Raw genomic sequence first — 21344 nt, forward strand, 5'->3', positions numbered from 1 at the left:
ATGTTTTAACATGATTCTTAAAAGTGTAACTTTTGCTGGGAACAACTTAAAAAGTGCAGCACACATTTCTCTGCTGATTTATATAATTATTAATTTCTATCATCCCTGTTGAGATTAATACACAAGCCGAGAAGGACTGAGTATTTGATCTGAGGAATGAACAGTTATTATGGAAACGTCAATAGACAGTGTTGATAGATTCTAACACCAAGATAGTCAAACAGGAATTAAGAGACAAATTGGATTTTTTCCCCCCCCTTCTTGTAGTGCTGAACATAGTGAGCATGATTACTTAATCAGACAAGAGCCCAAAAATCAGACTTATGCCATTGACTGGCCAGTCAAAATCAAGTTCTGCCTATGCCTATGTGTATTTGTATCTCGTTACCCAACTCATCGAATTAACATTCCCTTCCAAATTAACTTTTGCCCAATTAAAATAAGATGCTTTCAAAGTTGAACTCTATAAACCACATGAGCAAATGTTAACTTGGGTTGTCTGCCTCTCGTCTTGTGCATACACAGCTGTTGTGACCATGTCCTTACCTTCAATTTACGCAGAACCACTACAACTGCATAAGCACCTCCAGATTGGCAATGCGTGCCATCTCCTGAACTACTGCTCCACCTAACTGTGAAATGGCAATACACAAACACAAGATTCTCAAATGAAATGTAAGTGCACAGGCTCAATCAGCAATATAAACCTCTCAAGTAACATATCTGTAGTATGGGTGGTGCAACACCTTCAGCAGAAGGTAGGTAAATGCTGGCTAAATGCAGACACAAGTGCAGAACGACAAGCAGATAGTTCATGTCTGTAGGAGACAGTGGAGTAAATATGACAGGTTGGGGGGTGGGGGGGGGGGGGGTGGGGGCAGAGGGGAGGGGAACACTGCAACACACAGTGCTGTATTTCTCTCATAGCAGCCTCTGCAGCAAGTACATGCAGGACCTAAGACATGATCTGAAGTGTAGGACAATATGTGAGACACAAAAAGGACAAGTACAATTAGTGGGGCAAAAGGCAGACCCCAATCAGTTAGGAATTACTGCAATTACCAGGAGCTGGGCCATTTCTTGTACAGGCAGTTGGTCACAGTAATTCAGGTGATTGGCCCTATGCATGTCCAGAGATTAGGTCAAGAAAAAGTAGTCCAGTCTTTCCTGGTTGGTCAGTTGGGGCTATCTAGCATAACTGGTTCAAGGAGGTGGAGTGCAGTCAGTTGAGATAGTCTTGCAAAATCTGGCCAATGGATAGGCCACGGTTGCTTGGGAGTATGGATCCCACTGAATCAATGAGAGGTTTCAGGGATCATCTGTAGCATCACTGAGGTGGTGGGCAGATCTAGAGATTGGCTTGATTGTATTTGATGACTGAGGGAATGGGGACAGCAATGATAAGGAAAGCCAAACCAGTGAGCAGGTTATTCTTGTATAAGTGCTGCCTGGCAGCACTGTCAATGATCCCCTTCCACAATATGCCAATGGTTGAACAGATTGAAAAGGGTAGTAACTAGCCAGTTTGGATTTCTTCAGCTTTTGGTGGATAGGGCATACCTTGGAAATTTTCAAAACAGCTTGGCTAGTCCTGGAGCACAAATCTTTGATACTATAGGTGGAATGTTGTCAGGGTTCATAGTACTTGTAGTATCCACAGCCATTTCTGGACATCAACGTGGAGTAAATTGAATTAACTGCAGGCGAGGATGAACAATCCATTCAAACAATTCTGGCTGAAGATTGATTAAAATAGTTGAGCCTTTCCAGTGTACTAAGGTTCTTGAGGATTGGGATACTTGTGCAGTCTTCACCTCCTGTTAGTTAATTGTCCACCACTATTCATAACTGGATGTGACACTACTCCACAACTCATCCAGTGGAGTATCAAACCACTTAGCCTTGTTTATTGCCTGCTGCTTCCACTGTTTGGCATTTAAGCAGTGCTGTATTATAATTTTGCTGGGTGGACACCTCATTTTTAAGAATGCTCCTGTGCATGCTCTGCTTCACTCTTCAATGATTCAGGGTGGAACCGCTGGTTGATCATAATGTTAGAGTAGGGGAGATGCCGAGCCATGAGGTTGCAGATTATGGTTGAATATAATTCTGCTGCTGATAATCCATATGCTCATGGATAGCCAGCTTTTAGTTGCTGGAACTATTCTAAAGAAATGAATGGTATGGTCAATGTGAAGATGAGACTTCATGTCAATCTCATGATGGGCTGAAGTCCCCACCCAGAACGTATCTTGTGCCCTTTCCAGCCTCAGGATTTCCTCCATGTGGTGTTAAACATGGGGGAGTACTAATTCTGCATTTGAAGGAGGCTGGTATTGGTAATCAGCAGGACGTTTCCTTGCCCATGTTTCACTTGATGCCATCAGATTTCATGGAGACGTGAATCCAAGTTAAGGACTCAAGGAATCAAAGCCAAGTTAAGGACTCCCAGGGCAACTCCATCCCAACCGCATATCTCTGTAACATCAGCCCTAGTCGGTCTATTCGGCTGATGTTTCAATCCCAGCTGAGGCTGCTACTGGACAAAACAGATCTCAGAATGAAATCTGGCTTGATAAATTTCTTTATTTTAGTTCACATGATAGTCATTCATCAAAAGAGTCAAATGAGGCTGCAGTTTCTTCAGCAACAGAACTGAAGTGCATTACAAAAACAATTAAAAACAAGAGAAAACGAAAGCAATTTAGATAGAACACAGAAAGGCCTTAAATCACACTGCATAACAGTTTCAGAGATAATAAGGTTTAGAGCTGGATGAAGACTGCAGGCCAAGCAGCAGAGGAGGAAGACTTACCATGTGCAGTTCCTACTATCTCCACAGTTTCATCTTGTTTTCCGACACTAATACAAAAACAGTATTCCGTATTCTTCAACGATTGGGTTGTTTCCCTATTTGATTGATCTCAGCAACAAGTGCTTTTACTTTCAGCTGTCTTCATTTCTGCGAATGTTTCGGTGCATTTGTAAGTTTTGCCCTGGCCCAACATTAGTGCTAAATCAGCTGTGATAGCAAGCTCTTCTACTACCTCATATTCCTGAATGTTACACCAATAAGTTCATTCCCTGGTGAGAACTAGAGTTGCCCCACATCCTGAAGGCGCTCTCTATTTTCCTTCAACCCATACTATCGTTGAAGTACTGTAGAATGCAACAAACTTTTACTCCACCCTTCCAATGACTCAGCACACTTTCATATAAAACTTCCTCCACTTAGGAGCTAAGAATTGTGATTTATTCCCTAGGATGTGCTTCGCAATGACAGTAATTTGACATTCACTTGTCCAATGCCCACTTTATAGCTTTAATGTTATAGCATGTCTTTGAAAACGTTACACATAGGATAGACCTCTCACTCCTGGAGCCAGCAGAAACAAGACAGTTCTGCCAAAGCTCCTGTAAGATGCATACATGCAATTTACCTATTCGACATCCCAGGCCTTGATGCCTCCCCTATTCATGACCATTGGCATCCCCGAGATTCATCGGAAGCTCTTTGGCTGTTTATGGAAGTATGTGGTCCCCTGATAGATGACGCTTTTTCCAGTCATGCACTTTGTCAACTTTGAGGGATAGGTACCATATCAGAAATTTTTAAATAGTCTGTTTGGGGCAGTAAGAATACAGCTGACCTTAGAACAGTACAAGTAAATATATATTGCCAATATGGAATAGCTGAACACCTATATAATTGGCAATATGCCCTTATTTGCCTCCCTCCCCCTTACCCTTACACTATATCTAGGTGCAAGCCCAAATTCTACAGCTCGGATGGAAACAGCCTACAGAATGATATACAGTGATGACTTTGAAGACCCTGGGGAGATGTCATATACAGGCTTTGGGCATGCAGGACCTGGCTTGATGACTGTCTCCTGTGCATACGCAGGCACATTCTTCTCAGCTTCGGGTGCTAAAGGCAATGGGATCAGAAGCTGGTGGAGGGACAAGACATGTCTAGAATATCCTGCATATTGCTTCTCCTTGTGGAGTGGGTTGAGGTGCCTCAGCTCCTTTGTTGGCTTGCATTGCTGTTGAGTAGACATGGAGCTATAAGTGTAGGTCCAAATGTATATCTGGAACAAAAAACAACCAAAAACAACCAACAACCAACCAAAAACAACCAAAAACAACCAACAACCAACCAAAAACAACCAAAAACAACCAACAACCAACCAAAAACAACCAAAAACAACCAAAAACAACCAAAAACAACCAAAAACAACCAAAAACAACCAAAAACAACCAAAAACAACCAAAAACAACCAAAAACAACCAAAAACAACCAAAAACAACCAAAAACAAACAAGACCTGCATGTGAAGTCGCATCCAACTGGTATCAAAATATGGTGCCAGAACATTCTACCCTGGAAGGTCCTATAAGTGGTGAGAATTTGCAACTTGTTCACTGCATGGTTCTTCATGTAACTTGTGCAACATCTCACTTGCATAAATAATGAACTGAAAAATCCAAGATAACTTGCCCTGAGCACATCCAGATATGGTGTCATCCAACACTGTACCTTAACTTCAAAATAGAAAATTCTATTCAGACTTTATCGGCATGGAACTTAATCAACTATACAAGTTCTACAGTCTTCTCTCCCAGTCTCATCCATTCCCCCAAAGACAGATATTTTCTAGCCAACATGTTCAGAAATGTTTTTACACACTTCTGAGGTAGGCAGGTCTTGAATCCAAGTCTTTTCTGTTAGAGGTAGGCACATTACCATTGCATCACAACAGCCCTTCTACTTGTAGACAATCAATTAACAGCCATCTTCTGTTTGCTTCAAACCTTAAATTACTTGTTTGTAATAACAGAGTTGCTAATGTCTCTTGAATTTAAAAGTGTACAGAGGTCTTCTGACATAGTGGTACTATCACTCAACCTCCAAACCTCTGAAAGTGCAGATACAAGCCTGATTCAAAGGTTTGTCATAACATGTTTGATCAGGTTAATTAAAAATATCTGTAAGCAATTAATTTTCCCTGTTCTTTTGACACAACAGATGCCTCTTCAAGGCTATCAAGGGTGTGGGCCCTTGAAAACACTTGTACGTGATATTGAAGCTTGCAGACTGACCGTCTATCACCACACACACAAAACACACACACCTTAAGAGTATTATACCAAGTGATGGCCCTTAGTGTGAGGCAGCAAACACAGGTAGTGTTGCCCTTTCCTTGAGATTATTGTTGCGCCTGACACTGTGACAACACCGTTTAGCAGATTTCAAACTGAACCTTCTCTCAATCAAAAATATTGCATGCACTGATTATCACTGAAGTTGTGGAAAAGATCTGGTTCTTGAAGATTTTCTGTGGATATCATTTCCTGCTAAGTGTCGTGCTCTTCTTCCTCCACCTTCTGCCAGCTTATGCCACTTTGAGGTCCTCTCTCCATTCTTTAAGTCATGTTCAATTACCACAGAAAGCTGTACCACTCCACCCAGGTTTGGAAGCATTGTTTTGCACTATAATATTTTAAGAGATACAAAAATACTGCAAAAGTAGCTAGATCAATACCTGCATTGTACTTAATTAAACTGTAGCCAAGGATGCAAAGCCAAAAATGCACATCTATACACCAACAGCCAGAAATAGTCCAGCAACTAGCTTGTAAATACTTAAATATCTCTAAATATTTATGCACGAGGGATTCTTGAAGTCATTTAATACTCTATTCTGCTACCTAAGGATATTACAGAGCATTGTGAAGTTGCAAAATGGTGACAGTAGCTTCAAGTCAGCACATTTTAACAACTGAAAAGCAAATTAGCACCTTGACCTTTCTGCGGCACATGCTCCCTGCAGTTGTTAAACACGTGCATATAAAACAAAATACTATTCAATGTGATCATTTCAGCCCTAGTTTACTGCACAAGAATGGGTACTGCATATCTCATTTTAAATTCTCAAACAGTTAGACAGAAAAATCATATTTCCTTAGAACTTATTTTGCAAACTAACTGATTATTTGATAAAACTCAAATCAACTAATGGGCTCAAGTATCAGGCAATCAATCTCCAGACTGAGACAACAGGCTGTGACATCTTGTACACAAGACCAGTAGACATAGGAGCAGGAGGCCACCATTCAGCCCCTCAGGTCTACTCCAGCATTTGACCATGGCTGATATTTTTCTCAAATGTGATGTCCTGCATTCTCCCTGGATCCCCTTTTTTTTTTAAACAAAATGAAGAACCTACTTCTGCCTTAAAATACACTTGATGGCTTGGCCTCCATGGCCTTTTGTGGCAGAGATTAACTATCCTGTCACTGAAGAAATAGCTCATCTCAGCTCTAAAGGATCGTCCCCCTCACTCTGGGGCTGTTTCCGCAGATCCTTGTCCCTCCCACTAGTAGGAACATTTTCTCCACATCCACTCTATATAGACTTCTCAGCACTCTAAGTTTCAATGAGATCCTATTCACATCCCTCTGAACTCCACTGAGTACAGTTAACTCCAGATATGACAAATGTTTCATTCCTGGGATTATTCTTGTAAATCTCCTCTGGATCCTCTCCAACGTCAGCACATCCTTCCTCAGATAGGACGCCCAAAACTGTTCACAATATTCTAAATGTGGTCTGACTGGAACCTTACACAGCCTCAGCAGTATATCTCGGCCCTTTTATTCTAGCCCACTCAAAATGAAAAGTAACACTGCATTTGCTTCCTAACTACCAATGAACCTGCAGGTTAACCTTGAGAATCCTGAACTGGGACTCCCAAGTCCATTTTTGCTTCATATTTCTGAAGCCATTCCCCAATTAGCAAAGAGTCTCTGCCTCTATTCAAGATCTGGAAATAAACACTAAAATAATAGACATTTTTCTCAAAATACCTTGGTAAATTAGTAAAAAAAACTGAAAGATAATCGATCTGAATGTTTCTCTCCCTCCAAAAATGGTGTCAGACTTGATAATTTCCAACATCCACAGGAGTGTTTTTGGTTCCTATCAAACTGATACACAAGTTCTTCATTATGTTAAAAGTGATGAATTTTACTGAGAACGCTTCTATGTTAAAATCTGCAAACCAAGTACAATGTGAGGCCATTGTACTTCACATTTGACTTGTTTAGATTTGCATTTTGGAAACTACACCATAACATGCTGAAACAAACATAAAACAGTAAAATATGAAGAACAATTATGGAACTCCTCATTGTTTCATACAATTTACCACACCAAATCTATTACCAATTTAAAAACTCCATTTGGTCTCATACTAAATAGAAATCTACAGAGACTTTAAATTGTAAACAGTTCTAATCAAGGATACACTATTAGGAAAAGCTGAATGTCATAAAACCATATAGAATGGTCATGGCACGCATGGAGGCCATTTGATATTTTCATTAAATCAAGGTTGATTGATAATTTGAGACTTAATTACCCAGAACACACTTTGCATTTTATGAATACAATTTACCAGCCAAGGGCAACAAGGAAGTAGTAATGAACTGCCTTGTTAGTGGGGCTCACATCCTAAACAAATATAACTTTGTATCTTCATTTAGGAAAAAATGCTTCCTTCAAGTATTAAGTTTTAAAAATACATAAATCAGGCTTTAAAACAATTTTGGTAAAGAAATTACGATCTTTTAAACTGCCAATTTAGTTTAGCAAAATGTGTGTATCTGAACTATTTCTAAAGATGTTATTGATACTAAGCTTTGAAAATTGCGCTTAGTTTAATCAATATTAAAATATCAATGGATAAAACAGATATCTACTTACACAAGAAAGTTTCCTGATGCAGACAAAGATCGTTCCTCTCGCCTACTTCCCTCAAAAGGGTTCCCAAAAGAACGTTTTCGAAGCATTGTTTTAACAAGAATCTGTTGTGAAAGCATCAATTTTGAAATACTGTAAAGATCACTTTTATTTGGATTGTGGGCTAAATAATGCTGATACTTTAAGCCAAGAAAACTATGAAAAGGTTTTGCAGTTTTTAAAACATGAGTTTCAGGAACTCAGAGCAAGTTGCATCCAGTGTCACTAAGTGTAAATCCTCAACCTGTGAATGAAATACAGTAATCTTCCTAGTATCTTATATGCAAGAGGTTGGAGGATGCTGGTTACATGCAAAGTACTGGTGACGGTTGGGAGAACTTGACCTGTCACTACCACAAGATGAATATGCGTTGTGAAAAAAGTGAGCAACAATGGCTGCTCATAAAAATCATTTTTTTTTGATCGAGGGAGGGAGGAGGGGGGAGCGGGGAGAAGAACCAACCGAACAATCAATCAGTTCTCAATATAGGAAACATAATCTTGTCCTGACACGTCGGTTGGTCGGTCAGTCAATCTGCTGTGGTAAGGTCATCGGGGGTTACAATTCTGATCTCCCCTTCTGAATCTCGAACTTCCGCATTGTGGGAGAACAATGTGCAGAATGGGGGCACATTTGTGATTGCCAGTTGCAGGAAAAATCTGGATGTTTGGGTACTGAATAACGAGGACTTTACTGTACTGAGAACAGTTATATTCACAATGTCCGGTCATTAGCAAACTGGTAAGAGTCAAAACGAATCTCAAGGAAAACAATTCTCAATACTTGTAATCTGAACTGGTACTAGAACTGTGAATCTGAATTTTTTTCGTCCCCCCTTCCCTGTCTCACTTCATGTTGTTTGAGTGTGTATGGGAATTTTAAATAAGAGTAGAGTTTAAACTTGAATCTCAGAGTTAGATAAAACTGGACACTTCGGTGGCTTATTCAAATTTTCACATTTGCACAACAGTATGACTTGATTTCCAGCGCACTGAGTGAGTCACTGCAATACATTTAAGAAACTTGCATTTGAAGGTAAATGAATGAAAACATCTCTATTGCATAAGATCCCTTTGGCAGAGGTGTCTGCAATACTTCTGACCAAAAGCAATCGTCATGTGTGGATAAAAGTTACAGCAAAAAACAAATTTCACTTTTCTGTAGAACTTGGGGATTGAGGATCCATTTTTCCATTTAGTGTAAATTTCTCCGTTAGTTTCATCTTATAATTGTGGAAACTATCAAGAGTTATTTGAACCTATTACTGAGTGCAAACAAGATGGCAAGAGACATACTATCACATTAAACTACAGAAATAATAATTTAAAATTTCTATGACTCATGCCAATATAAGAAAACAAAATGGACTGGAAGAATTATTTTCTTCCGAGCATGTAGTATTTGTTGTCTGCTGTTGACATGAATTAGATCATAAATCACACAACACGAGGTTATAGTCCAACAGGTTCATCTGAAAACATAAGCTTTCGGAGCCTCACTCCTCCTTCTGGTATTTGTGAAAGAGGTGGCGTCAGACACAAAATTTAAGTAGATCAGAGGGTCACACAACTGATGAGGCTATATTAAACAAACCTAAGATGCAGTTAAATCTTTAATGACTTAGGAGGTTTCAATTGATTAATATAGATAAATAAATCCCCAAATGTCTTTCAAGTCACTGCCCTGAGAGAACGAAGGTTTTTAATCAGTGTAAAGAAGTAGTGACGTTTTAGGTCAGTCACCCTGTTCAGAATCCATTTGTGTTTTGGTTCGGAGTCAGTCTAGTGTTATTTCTAAAGTAGGAATTCATACAACGCCGCATTGACTGATTGTAAATTGTGTGCTAAACAATGCCTCACACCCGATATGCATTGTCTGACCTAAAATGTCACCACTTCTTTACACTTATAAAACCTTTAGTTCTCTCAAGGCGGTGACTTGAAAGAAATTTGAGGATTTACATATACTTATTAATCAATTAAAACCTTCTAACTGATTAAAGATTTAACCGCATCTTAAATTTGTTTAATACATGCCCAGTTGTGTGAACCTTTGATCTTTTACTTGTAAATCCTGTGTCCAATGCCACCTCTCTCACTAACACCCGAGGAAGGAGGCGCTCCCAAAGTTTGTGTTTTCAAATAAGCCTATTGGACTAAAACCTGGTGTTGAGAGATTTCTGAACTTGGTCTACCCTGTCCAGTGGTACCTTCGTATGTTGACATGAATTAGCCTGCATCATTACGATTTCTGACTGTTCTTGCATCGTTACTTTGTTTATATTTGGCATAGAGGCTGATTAATAAATAGATTATCTACTGTACAAAGCTTTGTAACTGCCAATGAATATGACTGTACATTTGAGACTTTTCAAAAGTTGCTCTAGCAGCATATACAGAATGGAACAGCATTTGCTCCTTTTTGTACTTACTCAAATTGTGCCAAGGGCAATGACTCAAAAGAGACAGCAAGTGACAATACCAGTAACCTGTCACTAATCCTCTACAACTATGCACAATACTAATTCCTCAGCAATATTTATTAGAGTTGAAGAGGCTTGCTTAAGTGGGTGATCAAAATTCAAAATAGTCTCTTACGACTGTTGCCAGGCTTGGAATATGTTTGACCGAATTCTCAACCTCCTCTTCAGTAACTTCAACAAGGATACAATTCTCATCCTCTGTAGGAAGTACTTCAGCACCATGTCTTGTCACCCATGGATGCATCTAAAAATAAGAAATGCCAATGAAAGAGATACCTTCAGCACAATTTGAAATATTTACAATATTTCAACAACCATGAAAGGCAAGTAATAACTGGCTATTTCAGTATCTGTGCAAATATATTTCCTTGTAACCTCTCCAATCTGGAATGTTTATGACCAAATAATTTCTGCATTATAAATAACATTAGAATGCCTTACCATAAGTGCGTAAACTCAAAAGCCTGATAGATATAAATCTTTATCCGGAACATAAAATGTGATAAAACATTATGAAGCACCGTGAATTACATAGTCATTACTTTTACTGAGTTAATGACCTCTTGATTTGTTGCAGGGTCAAAAGAGTAATGCTTATGGGCCACTTGGGTGTCCTCAAAAAAACTTCTGGGTAGAGTTTACAAACAATAATTTTCCAGACTGGAATGGTTAGTGCATACATATATGGCAACAGTTTTACTACTTAGAACTTTATAAACAATTGTTCACTTTGGCAGTTCCCTCTGAAACAGGGATAATTTTAACTACCGAAGGCGTACAAAGTTTAAAAATAAAGGTTTTAAAAAAAGTAAATCCAGACTCTAAACTGCCTCAAACCCAATGTCCTTCTAGTTTTAATGGAAATTAAATGGCTGCTAGGAGCTTTGAGGTGGCCATGGGCATCCATCATTACAAGCTTGCCCTTTTTACAAACAAACAGTGTTTGAATTTCCTGGGTCTTGGGAAATCCAGCAGAGAAGGTCTGAATCTATAAAGTAATTGCCTTGGAAATATTACTGTGGGTCATAAACATTAGTAGTATTTCCCAGGCCTGGCAACCTTACCCAATTCACTTATGTTTGCTGAGCACCAACATCCTGTCATGATTACCATCTTGTTTGCCTCAACCAGCAGTAACCACTCTTCATCAGGAGAAATTCTCTCCCCGCATGCTCCCAATCTCTCACTGCTTCCAAACCTGCTATTTGCACGGGTGCATCCTTGTGCAGCAGGCCTTCCCAGCCAGCAGGTAGAAAGCCTGTCAGTCAATCGCTTGGTCCCAACAATATCCAGGCCAAATCAGCAATAATTTGTAAGAACAGGCTCATTGTCAAAACCATGGCAATTAGTTGTGCAAGGAAAATTACTAAATTCATGCCTACTGTTTCTCATAACATGTACTTCTTTAAATTTTAGTCAACTGACCATCCACTTACAATGAAGAAACATGTTAGCAATAGGAGCAGGGCTTTTAATTTTTACCTTTTTCTTACAGTTTCGTTAACCTTTGGCTACTGTGGGGCAGGAGAGTTAAGCCAGTATGCCTGGGGAAGCATTTAGCAGAACTAAGCTATTTCCCAAAGGCAGCAAAATTGGAACACAAGTTGATACTCTAGATAGTGTTTGGTAAGAAGGTCCATTACTACTTTTCTGAACTTGGGACAGGATATAGCTGAATATATTTGAGAGCGTGCAGTCAAAAGAACCAAATGGTTTAGCTGTCTAAATTCTTCAGTCCTGAAATTGGCACTCGTTAAATATTTCAACATAAAAAAACTTGCTCAAGATGGGTTATGTTCCATGAATTTAAGTCTAAAACATAAAATCATTTGCTGAAGTGATAATCTGGCCCTTTGCTACCCCATTTGATGAAATTATTATTACTTGAACGTGATGTTTTTGTACATTGAATGAAATTACAGTTCAGAGATACAAGGAAGTCAACAGAATCAATAACTTTAATATGTTCACTTTTATTACATTAAAATTTTTAGTGTTACATCCATAACAAAAATGACAAGAACGTCAGAATGATTTATAGCATAATATTTCTCTGTCTTACCTTGATCTGTGAAACTGTAATCCTGGTTTCCGGGTTTTTATCTAGCATTCTAAAAATGAGATCCTTGAGTTCTTCAGAGAGGTCTGGCCTAGCTCACAAAATTAATAATAGGCACTTAAATATATACACCCAAAAGAAGCAACGTTTCCACATTCAATTATTCATTCCCTCATCCCACAAAGAAAAGTCTGTAAAGCAGAACTGCTGATTAAGAGGAAAACATTTGATTGAGACAGAAATAATAAAATGTGGTACAAATGAAGTTCAGAAAAAACAAACATACTAAAACAAACTGAAAAAGAAATGTATAAGCTTGCAAACCACTCACTGCTCAGGAAACTCCACAGGCTGGTTCTTGATTTTGTTATGCAGACTTAATATCTGATCATCCATGAAGGGGCACTATCATAAAAAATGAGCTTTATCAGTTTTATACCCTTTAAGATTTTAAAAGCTGCAAATGTCAAATAATCAAGAAACACAATAGATTAAAAAGTTAAAGGCATTATAATAAAAAGGTAGTGGCATTAATAAAATTGTATTAAATGATGCAACACAATTTAACATTTCTTATACTTACATGTCCCAAAACGAAACAGTACAATGTGATGCCCATTGCCCAAACATCCAAAGCCTAATCAGAAAAATTATAATCAGGTTCGAAAATGAAACAAATAGCAATGTGTTACAGGCCTCAGCCTAAAATGTAATTAAACTGCAGAAAAGTAGCTCAAGAAACATTCCTTATAAAAAGCAAGCAATACTTATTTACATTTCATGATAAGGTCTTAGATTTGTTTGACCAAAGAGGAAAATTTGACAGGAGCAAATTGCTCCCAACTGAGAAATCTTTGCACTATTTTTTTTTGCCTTTTTAGAGGATTATCTCAGCTTGCCAATTAGTCTCCACATTTCTCTATTGTCTATACCACAAAGACAAGACCATGCATAATGTTATATTTTCAATTTCCTCCAAACAATTATTGTTTTTATTTCTTTTGAACAACTATGAGAACTTGTAGTTTTAACTTTAATTCTAGAAAACCCTCTTAAAAACAACCATCACAAAATAAAAAGGCTTGCGTTGAAGTAAAACGAACAGAAATTGCAACTAAGGCTTAAAAAGGGACAGGCAAAATATTTTCACTTTCCATTAAAGCAAATTTCATTTCAAATTTTCAAAATTAGTTCGAACATAAATGTCAAATTGGAAAGGCAATTGTAAAAATTCAAGAATTTCAGATAATAGTACAGCGTAATTAATAGATCAGTCATAAATGATTTCTTTTTTCTACCTTGCCATGAAAATTCTTCCTGGTTTCAGAAATGGTCTCGGGAGCCATGAATGCAGGTGTGCCCACACTGCTGGTCAGAAGGGCATCTGTTCCCTCAAACTGGTTGCTAACCCCAAAGTCAGCTATTTTGATATGGCCATCTTCTCCAGCCAACAGATTGGAAGGTTTAATGTCACGATGAATAATCTTTTGATAGTGCACTGCATACAAAACATTTCTTGTTGAGGGAAATTTTGAACTCTTTAATGTGATAGCGCAGTACTACAGTTCAGAACAGAGGAATATGTTTAACACACTGTTTCAAATGCCTATCACCATTTTCCTCCAGTACAAATAAACAATGCACTGATTATATATAATCTTCAAAGTATTTAAACACCTCAAGATGAGAAAGCAATAAGAACTGGATGATTTGCATGCAACTACTGCATTTTTCTTCATTAACACTTTGCCTTCAGAAGAGGTACAATCATAGCAAAAAAAGGAAACTCAGTTGTAAGTAGATATCTCTGATCATTCTACATCTTATACAAATGATATAAACAGTATTCTTGAAGAATGCTTCAGTGATCTAATGGGACATCTCCTGCTGATTCCAAGTTAAGTTTTCTATCTCAATTTTGGCATTGTCACGCATTATTCCACAAGAAGCAAAGCTGACCTTAGACCACACATGTATGTGTCAAAACACAGTTATGAGCATGATAAAAGACGACAAGGAGCACAACACCTTATTTGCAGGGGTTGTGCATTAAATAGAAAAACAGGGAATGGAGAAGAAAAAACATTTAACACCACTTCATCCAGAAGTCCCTCTAACCACAGGCACACATTGGAACACATCCTACACTTACAGAATTCAATTCCCATAATCAAGTCTTGAAAGTAAAATCGTGCTTGCTCTTCTGACAAGGGTTTTTCAGTTGGAACCTCCATTACAGGGCTGAAACAATATAGAAATAATTGGAAACAACTTGGTGCAGTTGAAGTCCCTTGAATTCTAACTTTCCACAACTATACATAATTTCAAGTTTTGCCAGAAATAGAAACATTATACATTTTTGATTTGTTCAATGAAAATAGAAAAGGCTAGACATTCGTCATTTTCCACTTGGAAAGAGAAGTGTAACAATTTAGAAATAACCCACAATGCCACTTCCAGATGCTTCACAGATGGTCATACAGCCACATCGACTAAGGCCTGGGTGCATTTTGTAATTAAAGCTTGACAAGTATTCATTGTTGTTGTATATGCATGCAGCAGATCTTTGCCAGATTACAATGTGTGATCAGTGAGAACCATTTAAAGTAGCAACACTGGAAGAGGAGTATAAATAAATTAAAACATCTGGTTTTGATAGTATAACATGTACATTAATAACCCATCAAAACTTGCATAAAAATGTGACTGTGGTCAACCTAGAAAAGACAAAAAGCCAACTGAGATTTCAAATTAAATTTGTTTAAAGATCCAACCATAAATTTTATTTGTATGTTATTTTCCAATATTCAGAAGTGAAAAAAATTGAGCGTGAGCAGTCACATTCTGACAAACATTAGAGAACATTTGTGGGCGTACATGGAACACAACAAAACACTTGGTCAAAGAGACCATTAAATATTTTCAAAATTTTTAACATGAAAATATATGAGTTTGCACATTGCAGTCAGTAGTGAAGGAATAACACCTGCCACTCATCATGCTGACAATTGCCCATAGACTTTTTCAGAGCTTTTGAAAGGCAATTTGCACTATGAGAAATCACTTCCAAGTTGGCACCAAGTATAGAAGATCAGTGCCATGTGCAAGCAGGCAAACAGCAAGGCTTTTAAACTAACGAGGTTGAAAAACTTTCTTCATAATAGGTCAGGGTTTGTGTTTTCAGACCCCACCATCTACATCACTTATTGTTCCTGACTGCAGTGCATGGGCATGGCATCTACCCTATGCAGATTTTGTTTAACTGGCTAATTAACATCCACAAGGTGGCGTCCTGTCCAATTAGGGATGGCAGGGGGGCCCCTAATGCTTGGGCAGATGGAGGGTGTTCAATAAGTCATTCTATAAACAGAAAGAGACTGGCAGCCTTCTGATGCAGATAAAGGCAAGATGGAGGCACCAGTTCAGAGCTTTTAACATCGTTGAGAATAACAACTGCCATGCCTTGCTAGGTTAGTTTTGCACAGTGGAAATCTCCAATGGGCAACATGTGTCTACAGGTGTAGCTGTTTTCCTGCATTTGTAGGGTATAGTGTAGCATGTAAAGTCCTTCCGGCTTTTCCATCCGTTGCTGGGAGGTCACCTTTGTTCACTGCCTGCATCTCAGTCACCAAAAGAGCCCACGTGCTGCCTAGAAAGGAGCCTTAATTGCTTCAGGTTGGTTACTTGTCACTTGCAGTTGGGTGGCTGCTTTGTTCCTGATGCAGCCCCTTTAAAAAGTGCAATTGAAGTAGCTAACTGGCACACTGGCTGGTGCCAGGAAATTCCAGGCCTGCCACCTCCACTATGTTTCCAAAATTCTGTCTGGAGGCTGAACCAGGAAGCATAAATTAATTAATTCATTGCAAAATCATGTAAAAAAGTAAAAGTAAAAGAAAGAGGAAAAGTGGATGAAAGATTCAAGAAAGAGAAAGAAAAAAAGGTAAAAATTTTTTTTAGAACTCGAATACTAGATAAATTCTGTAGAAATTAGGCTTTATGGTAAGTGTTAAGTTTGAGGGGTTGCTTGGAAGTCATTCACTAATATATGAATTTACCTGCTCTAACTTTCCTGACACCTTTTCTAAGTGACTACAGCATTTAAATTTCAAATCTCTGACAGGTATTGATATAGCATAGCCTTTGAAGGAGCAGGATAACTTGGATAGCAAATTCCTGATATCAATGTTTGCTTGCAAATCTATGGACTCAAAGTTGCTGTTGGATTTACGCTGTTACAATGGAGGGTGCTGTAGCCTCACTGTTATTCTCAGTGCAAAATCAGGGCCATGGTATGAAGTCTCAAAGCAAAATATTGCAGACACTTCAATAATCCAACAAGTTATTTAAATTCTTCAGTTTTACTATCAAACCAAGGAAGTGGTTCAATCAAAGGGATCTAAATAATACTATACTGCACTATTGTGTTGTAATGTTTTTGGCTTTACCAAATTCAGCCATACTTGTGGTGAAATAAGTTTTGATTAATGTATTCAAAATCCCTAGACAGAGGAGATAGGAATGAGTTTGTCCCTTCGGCAGAAGGATAAGGATTTAAAGTGTATGAGCGAAAGAACCAAAGACTACATGGGATTTGTTTTTAAATGGGGTGAGTGGTTAGGATTTAAAAAGGAATTGCTCAAGAGTGTGGTAAGAAAGGTTCAATATTTTTTATTCTCAGGGGATGTCGAAAGTTTTGTGACCGTTATTGGATGTATTTCAATGGTTTGGCTCACTATTACTTTTCTGATGAAGAATCACTGGACCCAAATGTTAACTCTGCTTTCTTTCCACAGATGTTGCCAGATCTACTAAGTTTCTCCAGCAATTTCTATTTTTTGTGACAGATCTCCAGTCCTTTATTTGTTTGGCTCTCTTGGCCATTCAGATGACATTTAAAGATTCAACCACATTATTGTAGATTCAGAGTCACATGTAGGCTAAAGCAGTTAAGGTTGGCAAGTTTCCTTCCCCTGAAGAACAGCGAATCAGAGAGGTTTTCACAACAAATCAACAAGGACTGATATTAGACTAGCTCTTTTCTTTTACTTCTAGATTTTATTGGATTCAGATTTTACCATCTGCAATGGTGAAATCTGAACCAGTGTCAAAATGCTAGCAAAGGAATCCGAGTTACTAGTCCAGTGACATCACTGCTAAACCAGCTTTTGACCTTTTTTTAAAGTGTTGGATAAGTACCTAACAGAAAATAAAATGTGTGTTACAGAAAAAAAAAGTGTTTAGACTATCCAAATTGCTTTTGCAGACTGCCAGTGTACGTTCAATGAATCAAATGGCCTCCTTCTGTACTGTGACAATCCAAATGAATTTCCAGACACAATGAGCTTGCTTGGGATTTGGTGCAGCATTGGATACGCATTTCACTAAAATGAGAAGAGACTCAAACTGGAGCATCTTTGCACATAAAACCGAAAAACTTAAATGACAATCAAAAAAGGAGAAAAAGAAAAAATACTTACCCTTGTTTCACAAGTTCAAAAACTGAAGAAGAAGAAATAGAATTACAGTAAGTTTCTGTAGAATACCTTTTATGTACCTATGTTACGTAAGAGAATTAAAATGAATTAACACTTACATAAATGATCCTGTTGTTGTTGTCACACAAAGGAGTTAATTTTTTTTATTTGGCAGCACCTGTGGAGAGAGAAAGAGTTAGTGTTTCGGGTCCATTGAATCTTCTTTAGAAATGTTTTGAAGAAGAACCTTTGGACTCAAAGCCTTAACTCTTTCTCTCTACACAGTTGCTACCACACCTGTTAAGTTTCTCCAGCACTACCTTATTTCAGATTTCAAGCTTCTGCAGTATTTTACTTTTGACCTTGATGACTTGCGTTATCACACAGCAGACTGACATGATATTCATTTGTTTACAAATACTTTTTCATGAAATAATTTTGGCCTTCTACTTCCCAAAACAAAAGCTCAAATTTACTACAGCTAACATGTTTCAGTGTAGGTGGTATAGTGAAAGTCAAATTGTGTGGTTTCTATTTGCCTCTGACCTGATCGCAGCAGAACCCAGCTGCATTTCTGATCTTGGCCCATTTAAACAAAGCAAGACTAAAACAAACGTAAAATATTGTAGAAACTGAAGGTCTGAAATAAAAATTGTTGAAGAAACTCAACAAGTCTGGCAGCATCTGTGATGAGAGAAACAGAGTTAATGTTGAGTCCGATTAGACTTCTCTTTGCTTCAAAGAATCATATTGAACAGGAAATGTTAATTCTGCTTCTCTCTCCGTAGATGCTGTCAGAGCTAACTGCACTGACATCTTTTTCTGGTACTTTCTGCTTTATGAAATGCTAATCACTGCATACTCCAAATCAACAGGGGAAAGTTGCAGGCTTCTATAGATGTTAAAAATCTCAGACAATGGGCTAATGTTTCCGAGTCTGCTGGCTGCTGTCAGAAAAGTGAAATGCACTCTGCCCACCACAGCTCCATCAAAATTATTTTAAAATGTATTCATCTGATTAAACAGTAATGCTGCAAACTCTACAACCTGGATAATAAAATGTGAGGCTGGATGAACACAGCAGGCCAAGCAGCATCTCAGGAGCACAAAAGCTGACGTTTCGGGCCTAGACCCTTCATCAGAGAGCCTCTCTGATGAAGGGTCTAGGCCTGAAACGTCAGCTTTTGTGCTCCTGAGATGCTGCTTGGCCTGCTGTGTTCATCCAGCCTCACATTTTATTATCTTGGAATCTCCAGCATCTGCAGTTCCCATTAACTCTACAACCTGGTTTGCTTTGGGACTACTGGCGCACACAGGGCAGAAAAAAACACTGGGGAAGGGTCACCGGAGCCAAAATGTTAACTCCAATTCCTCTCCACTAAGCCAGCAGACCTGCTAAGCTTTTTCCAGTCATTTTTGTTTTTGTTAGAGAAAACACTGGGTTTGTTGTTCATTTCATGAATGGGAGTTTGCACTCACATTGAAGAGATCTAGTTTGTGAAGATTTAAACAAAACTTCAAGTGTCATTTAGTTTAACTGGTGTGAAGAATTTGCAATTTGTTCCTACTTTAGAAGTCAGTTCTGGGATTAAAAGTTGCCTACCAGGAAGGGGTAAAAGAAAGCAAGCCCAAAAGAGCTAGGAATAATCTTAGCTGGCTCCTGAAAGATGATCTGTCACTTAAAACATACCGTAAAGTATAAGCACAGAGTGAGATTTTCAGTTGGTTTAAAAGTTAAATGTGGGGAACATTTTTATGGTTTCAAGTACTAGGTGCATATAAAAATAGTACTTCAATGTTGCTTTTAATTCGTTTGTACTGTAAATGTCTTAAAACTTGAAATCTTGTCATGTGATGCTTTGCCAGTCCCTGGAAATTCAAATCTTGTATCTTTCCAAATGTCATTTGTTTCTACGGGAACCATAAATTCAGAACATTTCCTTCACTGGCAGTGGAACTCCAAAAGATTTTATAAGTGGCATATGTGGAGAAGAAAAAGCAGCCTAACTATAAAGTTTTGGCATTAAGTACTGACTACATTTATGAACTGTCCTCACTCCAGTCTTGAGTCTCAACGAGTGAATGGTGACATAAGTTACAGAAATGTTTTTATATGACTGAAATAGTTCTATAGAAGCCTTTAAGAGATTGTTTTATTGGTTCACATTTGTCAGTTCTACGCAGTCAGAAAATAAACTTAGTGTGCAAATAGAATGTTGGCATTCATTACAAGAGGGATGAAATGTAAAAGTAGCAAAGTTTTAATGCTAACTGCCCTTGGTGATAGCACATCTGAAATATGTGTATAGTTTTATTTAAAAAAGGATATGATTGCATTAGAAGCAATTCAGAGAAATTCAGATGATTCATTCCTGGGATTAAGGGCACATCAAAGAAAAAAGCTGAATAGGTTGGAGTTTTACCAATTGTAGTTGAGAATAATGGGAGGGCAACATACAAGAGTGAGGGGGCATGACTGCGTGGAGGATGTTTTCTCTTGTGGAAGCCTGAAAACTTGGGAACACACTTTCAAAACAACAATTTTCTTTTAAAAAGATAGAGAAGAAGAGAACTTGTTCTCTCAGAAGGTTGTTAGTACGTGGAATTCTCTCCCCTGGAAAAGTATTAGAAAATGGATCAATGAATCTATTTAAGGTTAACCGAGATAGATTTTAGATTGGCAGCAGAGGTGTGTGGGAAGAGTGCAGAAAGAAAATTGGAATTGAGGCATCATACAGGGTCAGCCTGAATCTTACTGAATGGTGGACCAGGCTTGACGGCTGTACAGTCTCCTTCTGCTTTTATGTATCACAAAGATTTGATTACATAAAGCAACTAATTCACAAATTAAGTTTGTTAAGACGATTATGATTCACTGGGGTAGTGCGTTATAAATCGAGCCCTGCTATTCCTGGAATTTATCCGACTGTTGGCTTTCTTTAAAAAGCAAGCATAGTACTCCAATTTTCTTGACTTTCAGCCAAAGTTCATGGAAAGTACAGGTCAGGTTTCCGTACTAACCAAGGACTGAAAAACTATTAGTCTTCATAAATAATTAGACCGCAGCTGTAAGTAAAGTGATATAAAAATTGACATTTTAGTGTAAACACATACATCACCCCCAAGTTGACCAGACCCCTTGTTCAGATTGAATTTCTTGCTAACTATAAACCTGAGTTACCAATTCTCTTGGAAAAGATCTCTGATTTATCGGTTCAAAAGTCACAGCTTACAGTAGCTGTTGCAGAAAAGGTAACTAGTTTCCTTTAGGTTTAAATAATCTAACTATAGTTAACCAGGGAAATTAAGAAAAGCATCAAATTGCAGAAAGAATCATACAATGTGACAAAGATTAATGGTAAGCCAGAGGACTGGCAAAGTTCTAAAAACCAAAAGACAAATCAAAAAACTATTAAAAAAAATTACCCTGGGGAGGGTAAACTTGACAGTAACAGCAAGACAAACAAGAGCTTTTTTAAATATATAAAAAGGAATGAGAGATGGATGTAATACAGGACCCTT

At 38.0% G+C, this 21344-nt stretch overlaps 1 protein-coding gene across 3 annotated transcripts in view; it reads right to left on the reverse strand.

Annotated features, from left to right (window-relative positions):
• Positions 1 to 21344, reverse strand: part of LOC125463988 (calcium/calmodulin-dependent protein kinase kinase 2-like) — a 94531-nt gene that overhangs the window by 12549 nt on the left and 60638 nt on the right. For all 3 annotated transcript variants that reach the window (XM_048555866.2, XM_048555864.2, XM_048555865.2), the window contains 8 exons: positions 17826 to 17847; positions 14501 to 14589; positions 13647 to 13846; positions 12932 to 12985; positions 12680 to 12753; positions 12352 to 12439; positions 10405 to 10533; positions 7771 to 7871 (listed from right to left, as the gene is read on the reverse strand). In XM_048555866.2, coding sequence (XP_048411823.1) covers positions 7771 to 7871; positions 10405 to 10533; positions 12352 to 12439; positions 12680 to 12753; positions 12932 to 12985; positions 13647 to 13846; positions 14501 to 14589; positions 17826 to 17847 — 757 coding nt within the window. The remainder of the gene's footprint in view (positions 1 to 7770; positions 7872 to 10404; positions 10534 to 12351; positions 12440 to 12679; positions 12754 to 12931; positions 12986 to 13646; positions 13847 to 14500; positions 14590 to 17825; positions 17848 to 21344) is intronic.

The sequence above is a fragment of the Stegostoma tigrinum genome, chromosome 26 (genome assembly GCF_030684315.1).
Source record: "Stegostoma tigrinum isolate sSteTig4 chromosome 26, sSteTig4.hap1, whole genome shotgun sequence".
Taxonomy (NCBI): Eukaryota; Metazoa; Chordata; class Chondrichthyes; order Orectolobiformes; family Stegostomatidae; genus Stegostoma; species Stegostoma tigrinum.